At 38.8% G+C, this 9998-nt stretch overlaps 1 protein-coding gene across 1 annotated transcript in view; it reads right to left on the bottom strand.

The window, feature by feature from the left end:
• Positions 1–9368, bottom strand: part of LOC135092931 (uncharacterized) — a 13686-nt gene extending 4318 nt beyond the window's left edge. Inside the window, exons 1-9 of the mRNA XM_063991734.1 lie at positions 8979–9368; positions 7503–7676; positions 6877–6953; positions 6182–6304; positions 5278–5431; positions 4153–4261; positions 3305–3461; positions 2438–2653; positions 1–1732 (exon numbers count right to left, since the gene is read on the bottom strand). The exon at positions 1–1732 is cut by the window's left edge and continues 4318 nt beyond it. Coding sequence (XP_063847804.1) covers positions 1670–1732; positions 2438–2653; positions 3305–3461; positions 4153–4261; positions 5278–5431; positions 6182–6304; positions 6877–6953; positions 7503–7676; positions 8979–9015 — 1110 coding nt within the window. The 5' untranslated portion in view covers positions 9016–9368 and the 3' untranslated portion in view covers positions 1–1669. The remainder of the gene's footprint in view (positions 1733–2437; positions 2654–3304; positions 3462–4152; positions 4262–5277; positions 5432–6181; positions 6305–6876; positions 6954–7502; positions 7677–8978) is intronic.
• Positions 9369–9998: the final 630 nt, after the last annotated feature.

The following is a 9998-nucleotide window of genomic DNA, read 5'->3' as shown; positions in this document are numbered from 1 at the left end:
ACAAAAAAGTGCACAACAGAACAAGAGATGATGAGAATATCCGTGATCAATTTCAGCCTGGTGCAAGACTCCCAGGAATGATGGAAGACTGTACAAGAAGATTTGGCATAAATATTCAAGAGTCTCTGCAAAACACCCAACTATTATAAAGAAAACTGCAAGAAAATTGATAAATATAGAACACCAATAAGAATTCAATCTGTCTTCCGTGTAAAAAATGAAATCTTAAGAATACAAGATGGAAACATGAAAAATTGAATCATACAGCACAAATATTCAAAAGTCTGCAAAACACCCAACTATTATACAGAAAACTGGAAGAAAACTGATAAATATAAAACACCAATAAAAAAAATTCACTCTTTCTTCCATGTAAATATGAAAAAATCTTGAGAAAACAAGATGAAAAATATGAAAAATACAATCAGACAAAAATGAAAACAAAATACCAATAAAAATCTTGCATGCAATATAGAAATCACAAGACAAGATAAAAAAAAATGCTGAAAAATCCATATAAAACAAGATAAAATTAGACAAAAAATAATTAATGAAGTCCGAATTTCCAGTCCCCATTCAAAACTCCATAAAATACTCTAAATGGGACTTAAATACATGGAACCTTAGTACAAAAAATTAAAGCAATAAATAAATGATCAGGAGACACAAGACAGTGTTGCCATCTGATATCCTGTAACAACCATGGTTAGATTTAAGTTACCTCAGATCAGGTCAGGTCAGGTCAGGTTGGGTAAGATGAAGACAGGTGTGATTAGGTTGGGTTAAGTCAGGCTACATTAAGTTGGGTTAGGTTTGGTTATGTTAGCTTAAGTTAGTTCAGGTCAGGTCTGCTCAGGTTAGCTCAGATTTGGTTAGGTTAGGTTAGATCAGTTTGTCAGGTGTTGTTTTCCTAGGTTAGGTTAAGTTACATTAGGTTAAGTTAGATTAGGCCATGTCAGATTAGGTTAGGTTACATTACATTAGGTAGGATCAGGCCATGTTAGGTTACATTACACTGTTAGGTTAGGCCATGTTTGGTTAGGTTACGTTAGGCTGGGCTGTCCATCTGTCAGACACACACGCACACGTAAATCTAAGAGACATCAACACGTCAATATACAACAATATACTTGGCACATGAAACACAGCTCTCAGGTAGTGTCTCTCTCTCTCTCTCTGCTTACATCTCCTTAATAGTTAGTTAAATTTACTCTATTCTTTACTCTATCTCAATAAATTTTGGCTATTCTTAATTATTTCACATATTCTCTATCTCTTTAACAGTGTTTGTAAAATAACTACTTAAATCTCTTTCTTTAAACGTTAACCAACAACACCCCTACTCTCTCTCTCTCTCTCTCTCTCTCTCTAACACTCACAAACCCCCAATTCCTCTCTCTCTCTCTTAACCAACAACACCCCTACTCTCTCTCTCTCTCTCTAACACTCACAAACCCCCAATTCCTCTCTCTCTCTCTTAACCAACAACACCCCTACTCCCTCTCTCTTTCTCTCTCTCTCTCACACTCTTACAGGTAAACTCAGGCAAGCAGGTGCAGTGTGCTTAATTAACAAGTCGTCAGCAGGTGAAGGAAGGAAGGTGTTTCGTCCACAAGCCACCATTCAGCTACTCCTCTTCTACTCTTGGCACTGCTGGCACTTTCTGGCACTAATCCTGGCTGGGTAGTGCATTGGCGGGGAAGATCTTCATGGTTATAAAGTCCCTTAGAATCTGGAATGAAAGGGAAGGAGTGTGTTAGAGAGAGAATGGGAGGATGAGTAGTAATGGTAGTAGTAGTGGTAGTAGTGATGGTGGTGGTGGTGATTTACTGACAGAGAGAGAGAGAGAGAGAGAGAGAGAGAGAGAGAGAGAGAGAGAGAGAGAGAGAGAGAGAGAGAGAGAGAGAGAGAGAGAGAGAGAGAGAGAGAGAGAGAGAGAGAGAGAGAGAGAGAGAGAGAGAGAGAGAGAGAGAGAGAGAGAATAAGAATGAGAGGATGAGAAGTAGTAGTAATGGTATAAGTAGTAGTAGTAACAGTAGTAGTGGTGGTGATTTAATCTACACACACACACACACACACAAATAAGCAAAGAAAACCTAACCTAACCAAACCTAATGTAACCTAACCTAAGCTAACTAAACCAAACCGAATTGACAAAATACACAATTTTTAAAATACACAACAAAATCACTAATAACAACACTTTCATCATCATTACACTTACATTCCCTACCTCCCCTTTACTTATAAACACTTAAACACACACACACACACAATGCAAACCAATACACACACCAACCATTCACTCAAAATTCTCAACTGCTTTTGATTATCTGACAACCAGCACCTCAGTGGGCCTTTTTTTATATAAATTCGTTGCCCTACACCAGCACCCCTCCTACATAACACCAAATACCCTAAACACCAGCATCCTCACCTCCACCAGTAACTCTTTGGTAGGCTTGGAGAAAGTGTACGTGAAGCCCTCAGACCGCAACTTGGAGCCGTCCAGGTGGAGGTGGGAACACTGCACTGAGTCCTGGTCTATGTAGGGAGTGAGGGGCGTGTTCTCCAGACCCCCAGCAGAGCACACTGCAGCCCAGGGCTCCAGATGCTTGTCATTTACATCTGTAACCAGTCCCAGCGTATCTGTCTGTTGTGGGGTAAGGTGTGGTTAGTGTAAGAGTGGGTTTGTGTTTGTGGGCGTGGGAGGGTGAGGAGTGAGGTTTGGTGTGTGTGTGTGTGTGTGTGTGTGTGTGTGTGTGTGTGTGTGTGTGTGTGTGTGTGTGTGTGTGTGTGTGTGTGTGTGTGTGTGTGTGTGTGTGTGTGTGTGTGTGTGTGTGTTTATCGTGTTATTTCTGTTTTTATCAGGCATGTTTTTCTCTGTTTTTAAAGGCAAATTATGTAATGTTTTCTTAGACAGATAGAAAGACAGGTACATACATATATACATACATACATACACATACAGGTAGACAAACAAATGAGCTAAAAATACAAAAAACACAATACAAATTCTTTATAGACTGGCACCTCACTGGGCCTTTTTTTATATATAATTTGTTGTCCTTGGCTAGCACCCCTCTTACTGGTAGTTGAGACTGAAAAGACTCTCTCTCTCTCTCTCTCTCTCTCTCTCTCTCTCTCTCTCTCTCTCTCTCTCTCTCTCTCTCTCTCTCTCTCTCTCTCTCTCTCTCTCTCTCTCTCACTTCCACACACACCCTTACCCTCACACTCCCACATATCCTCTCTCACCCATCCCACACCCCCTTACCTTCTCTCACCCATCTCCCCCTCTCCCTACCTTGGCCAGCTTGGAGAACACATTGCCCCAGTAGTCATAGTTGATGTTGAAGATGTCGGACACAATCTCGGTGATGTGGCCCTGTGTGGTGTTGTTGTCGTCCACCACGTTGTATATCTGGTGTACCTTCTCCCTCTGACACAGCCACACCACCGCCCTGCAGGGGGTGGTAGTAGTGGTAGTGGTGGTGGTGTAAGGAATGAGAGAGAGAGAGAGAGAGAGAGAGAGAGAGAGAGAGAGAGAGAGAGAGAGAGAGAGAGAGAGAGAGAGAGAGAGAGAGAGAGAGAGAGAGAGAGAGAGAGAGAGAGAGAGAGAGAGAGAGACAAATACATAGATAAACAAATAGACAAACACATACTACTACTAATAATAAATCAATTTCATAATGCCTGAATCAAAACACATCTCACACACATCATATAATACCTGAAAAATCAATAATAATAGAAACAGTAATAGTAATAATAATAATAATAATAATAATAATAATAATAATAATAATAATAATAATAATAATAATAGATATATAAACAATAATTACAGCACAGTCGTCAATAAAAAATGAGAAACAAAACAATAACAATTCAAAAAAATAATAATGATAATAACTTACCATCTCAAAAAACCAATACACCCTAAATTCATAAACACCACAAAAAAAAAGCCATAAATAAAAGAAAAACAACAACAACAACAATAATAATAACAATAAAACCATGACTTGATAACACAACCACAACAAATGGATAAAGAAAATAAATAAATAAATAAAAAAAAATCACAAAAAACACCTTCACTTAACGGCAAACATAAACAAAACACACCAACACACCAACGCACACACAAACCTGGCAACATCGGTGACATGCACAGTGTTGACATAGAGGTTCTTGTCCCACAGCATCTTCATGGGCTCATTAAGGTGGCGATACACAGCTCCAAACACAAGACGCGTGGCTGTGGAGAGAGACAGAGGAGTGAGCTGTAGTGGTAACGAGTCCCGTGCCTCCAGTGATGCTTTGTACAATGGGGAGAAGTAAGGTTGGTCATCAATTTTGTCTGGTGAGGTTTTGTGCAGTAATGGGAGAAGGTATAAAGTGGTGTAAGAGATGAAGGGGGGCGGAGAAAGAATGGCACACATAAAAAAAAGACAGAAGACTGAGAAAAGACAGAAAAAAACAAAGAAAAAAAGAGAGAATATTAAAAAAATAAAGATAAAAAAGAAAAACAGAAAAAGAAGACAGAAAAGAAAAACTGAATCCTTACCTGATTGAAGACATGAATGAAAATAAACAAATAAACAAAAATAACACAGGTGAACTATTTTGACAGTATATTAAAGTGTTCATCCTCTTGTAAAAAATAAAGTAAGACACAGTTTTTTTTTGTTTTTATCGCTGAGGCTCAAAGCAGGCTACAGTTTTCTCAATACTTCTAAAAACAGTTGTCAGTAGTTCTTTTGACAAGGTGTTATTGAAAGCACTAATACTGGTTACTGTTACACTACCACTACTGTATGAATACTATTACATATATTGATGATACTAATAGGCTTTTTAATATTTTGTTTGTTTCATTATTAAATGTAGGAGCTGACTGTGAAACTTTTTTTTATAAATGCTTCTTAAATATATGTACATGCACCACACACTTAATTAATCCCGTCTCATATCACTTAATTCAGTCAATCACTCATGCACCCAGTCTCTCTCACTCAACACACCCTATCATAACCCACTGCTACAGAAAGAGGTCCACCTGCACCACACACTTAATTAATCCAGTCTCATATCACTTATATACACCCAGTCTCACTCACTCAACATTCCAACATTCTATCACAACCCACTGCCTTCCTCCACCTGCACCACACACTTAATTAATCCAGTCTCATATCACTTATATACACCCAGTCTCACTCACTCAACATTCTATCACAACCCACTGCCTTCCTCCACCTGCACCACACTCACTCAGTCCGGTGCGATCTGAGACGCCGTACACAGTGGCTGGCCTGATGATGATCCAGTTGAGGTCTGGAATGGCCTTGATCTCCTCCTCCACCTGGTACTTGCACTTTCCCACCACCTTCCAGGGCGTGCATGAGTCTGTTTCCTTGTGTGCCACCTGTGGGAGAGGGAGGGTGTGTGTGTGTATTAGTGAGGCAGTGAAGGAGAGTGTGTGTGTGTGTCTGTGTGTGTGTTAGTGAGGCAGTGAAGGAGTGTGTGTGTGTGTGTGTGTCTGTGTTTACTTAGTTATAATTTTCCTTTAGTCTGTGTACACTTATCACCAAAACTGTCTCCTCTTTTCAATTGAGTGTGTCTTTGTGGAAAATTGTTTGTCTTTGAGTTGTTCAAGCATCTTCCTTTCCTAAACTTGTGTGTGTGTGTGTGTGTGTGTGTGTGTGTGTGTGTGTGTGTGTGTGTGTGTGTGTGTGTGTGTGTGTGTGTGTGTGTGTGTGTGTGTGTGTGTGTGTGTGTGTGTGTGTGTGTGTGTGTGTGTGTGTGTGTGTGTGTGTGTGTGTGTGCGTGTGTGTGCAAAATCAAGAATAAAAGGCCAGAGCAAAAACTGAGAAAAAATTTTGAGACCGTAAAATAAAAAAAAAAAAAAATGAAGGGGAAAAAATCAAGAGAAAAAAATAAAGGAGAAAAAATAAATGAGCCAAACAAAACAGATACAAAATAAATAAAATGAAGAGTAAAATTAAAAAAAATCAACCAAAAGCAAGAAAAGAAACAGAAAATCAAGAAGTAAAACAAAAAAAATAAATAAATAAAATAATAATAATAACAACAACAACAACAACAACAACAACAAAAATCTACCAACAAACCAACAATACAAACACAGGTCACAAATGAGCAAAGTGGCCCTCACCTTGTCATCCGAGGCCATAGTGCCGGCTGACACCTCCAGGTACACCTTGACTCTCTTCTTGGCTGCCTCCTTAGCACAGTTGGTGGACAGGTGAACAATGCCCTCATGGTACACTGCATCAACCTGGTAGGTCAGGGGAGGGGGTGGGTAAAGGAATACAAAGGAAGGGCAGAAAGGAAGGATAGAAAGGATACAAAAAGGAAGAGGAAGAAGAGGTGATGGTGGTGGTGGAAGAGAAGGTGGTGTTAAAAATTAGTCTTTCTCATAATATCTTCTCCCATTTCTTTTCTTTCATGTTTTATTTTCCATACTTCAGTTTGCGTTGTTTTTTTTATTCTATATTTTTTTTTATGTTTATCTACTTTATTCTTGTCTATTCATCTATTTATGCATGCAGTTTTTCATCCTCCATTTTCTATCTTTATCTATTTTGGCCTCATCTATTCATCCATTTATTTGTGCATTTTTTTGCATTCTACATCTATCTTTATCTACCTATCCATCTATCTGTGTTGTTTTTCATTCTACATTTCCTATCTTTATCTATCTATCCATTTATTTATGTTGCTTTTCATCCTACATTCCCTATCATTATCTATCTGTCCATTAATTTGTGTTGTTCTTCACTGTACATTTTCTCCCTTCATGCATCTTGCTCTATATTTTGGTCTCACACAGTTTTGCTTAGCCCTCACCTGTCCAGTCTTGGTCTCCCCGGCAGCATTGATCACCCAGTCCCACTCCTCCTCCCCAAAGGCACTGGCACACGAGGCTAAGGAGAGACGGCACTGTTACTAGCACCTTGTGCGCACACACACACACACACACTTAAAAATACATACTAGATAGATACACAAGATTATGTACTAAAAATCTCTTGTTTGTTTACTATCATTAGCACTCTCTCTCTCTCTCTCTCTCTCTCTCTCTCTCTCTCTCTCTCTCTCTCTCTCTCTCTCTCTCTCTCTCTCTCTCTCTCTCTCTCTCTCTCTCTCTCTCTCTCTCTCTCTCTCTCTCTCTCTCTCTCTCTCTCTCTCTCTCTCTCTCTCTCTCTCTCTCTCTCTCTCTCTCTCTCTCTCTCTCTCTCTCTCTCTCTCTCAGTGACCATGATGTGGCACCTTCCTTTTTTTTTTTTCCTTTTTATTATCATTACTATTTCTTTTATGAACTTTTAACAGTATTTTATTCATTTTTCTTCCACCCACCAATCAACAGCACCTTCCTTTTCTTTTCCCTCTTTATCATCATTACTATTTCTTTTTATCAATTTTTTTAAAGTATTTTATTTCATCAACCCACCACTCCCATCCCTCCTCCTCACCAGCATTGATGAGGTTGGCGCTGCGAAAGGTGACACACTCATCAGCAAACACCTTTGTCTGCCTCTCGTTGAGCCACGCGATCTGTGGCGGCACCTTGTCTACCACACAGATGCTGGAGCACACCTGCTTCTCCACCAGCTCACACACCACGTAACGCCCGATGAAGCCACACCCTAGGGGGAAGACGGGGAGGTGAGGTTGAGATAGAGTAAGGAAAGGAGGGGAAGGGTTTGGTTAGCTTGTCTAGTAGAGAAGCATTACACATAGTTTATATTTCCTTAGGTTAGGGAAGAGAAGTGTTTGTTTAGGTCTGGTTTGGAGTGGACTGTGCTCTGTTAGATGAGGAAAAACATGTGTTCGGTTAGGTTAGGTTTAATCATGATGAATACATTAGTTGGTCTAGTTTACCTGCAGCCTGGGGGGAATAATCAGGGTTTTGTTAGGCCAGGGAAGGGAATGTTCGGCAGAGGTGGGTACGGTGATGCTGGTCACTCATTACTGGTGCTAACTGATGTGCTTTTGCTAAATTTGGAAACTGTTAGTGGACTGAACAACTTCTGCTAAATGTAAATGTTTCTGCTAACTTTAATATACGTAATTCATACAGATTTTTTCACTGACACTGTATGCAACAAAAAAATGAAGTACGTGTGTTTGATTTTAACTGTTCACTTATCTATTTGTCTTGGTGCTCTCTAGGTCTGTTCTTAAGGATTGTAGATCCAAAATACTAAACAAAAGGTAAATATATATAATAAATTTAGTGGTTAGGAATTAACAATGGCTTCCACTAATTTCTTTAGCAGTTTGGCATTAGCGACACAAACTCTTTGGTGAGCAGACCAGTGGTTAGCGAAGGTTACCTCTTTAACCCTTTCACTGCGACACCAAACAATTAGCAGCACCAGAAACAATGTGTGAAGTCTTTATAAGCATCTACAAGAAAGTTGGCAATGAAAAAGAATATGTTTTGCAATTTCTTCCCAGTTCAAAGATTGGCTGTGGCTGTGGAACAAGTCAAGGTGTCTGAATGATTGCTAAGTAGGGAAAGGTGTACCAAGCGCCAGTCAAAGGGTTAATGAGCAGATTACTAGTGGGCAAAGCAAACTTTCTGGTTAGTGGTGCCCGCCATTGGTATTTAGTTAGGTTAGGTTAAGAGAGAATTCTGTTAGGTCCAATAGTCTAATCCAACCTTACTCAGCCAGCTTACACATAATACACTGCTCCTAAAAACTGTAAAATACGTAAACAATATACCAATAAAACAAACAGGTCAGCTACATTAAAATAAAACTAAAAGAACCGAGATCGTTAACTTAAAACCACGAACTTGAAAAAGAATAAAACAAGAAAACAAAAAACAAACAAAAAAAACTCCCTAATCAAAAAACGAACACAACAAAAAGCAAACGAGAAAAACAAAAACACACACACCTTACTTAAAACATACAAAACAGCACTTCACCTTGACTCACCTCCCAAAACGAGCACTTTGGGTTTCACCGCCGCCATTTGGAGAACCACTTAGACCACTTCACCACACGTGCACTTAGAGAGAAAGGTTCCTAAATGCAATCACGCAAGAGGAGAAAGAGAAAGAAGGAGAGAACAGCAGTAGCGTCCAGAGACCGCCCCAAAATACTTCCTGCCCGCGAGATAAGAACACGTCACTGCTACACCCTCTTCTCCGCCTCTCTCGGCCTTCCCTTTGTCTAGTGTGGCGTGGGTAGCAACAAAGTGCGTGTTTGACAAGTGTGGTGAGTGTAGAGGTGCAAAGTGCCCTGCTTGTGTGTTTAAAGAGGGTAATGTTTTGGGAAGGTGGACAGGACAGGTGAGGTCAGTTGCCACCTCGGGATTAGTGGCCAGGTGTAAATACCGCCAAATTTGAATCTCATAGGGGTTGTTCTATTTTCTTCTTATTCATAGCTTTTTATAGCAATTTTGACTTCATAAAATATAAATAATTACAGTTCATTAATAAAAGTAGTAATAAAAAGGTAGGTTTATTAATGGACAGGTGTAAATATCTTAAACTGTCCACGGGCCTATTTCATTTTCTTCTTGTTTTTGTTGTTGTTGTTTTTTTGTTTTCCAGCAATTTTGAATTCGTATAATGTAAATAAACACTTGTTTAATGAAAAGTAGTAATAAACAGGTAGATTAATTAATGGTCAGGTGTAAATACCGCTAAATTTAAATGTCCACGGATTTTTTTTTCTCATTGTTATTTGTCTCTTATTTCCTAGTAAATATTTAGGAATAAAATATAAACAGATAAAATTAATAAAGGATGAAGTAATAACAACGTAGACTGACCAAGTATAAATATTGTACCGGCATTTTTTATCGTCTACGTGACTAAATTATGTTATGCTTCTTCTGGTTTCTTATTTCTTAATAATTAATTAATAAAGCAACAATATAAATAATAATAATAATAATAATAATAATAATAATAATAATAATAATAATAATAATAATAATAATAATAATTG

Source organism: Scylla paramamosain, chromosome 41 (assembly GCF_035594125.1).
Source record: "Scylla paramamosain isolate STU-SP2022 chromosome 41, ASM3559412v1, whole genome shotgun sequence".
Lineage (NCBI taxonomy): Eukaryota > Metazoa > Arthropoda > Malacostraca > Decapoda > Portunidae > Scylla > Scylla paramamosain.
Note: the sequence above shows the minus strand (reverse complement) of the source record. Positions and strands in the feature narration are given on the sequence as shown.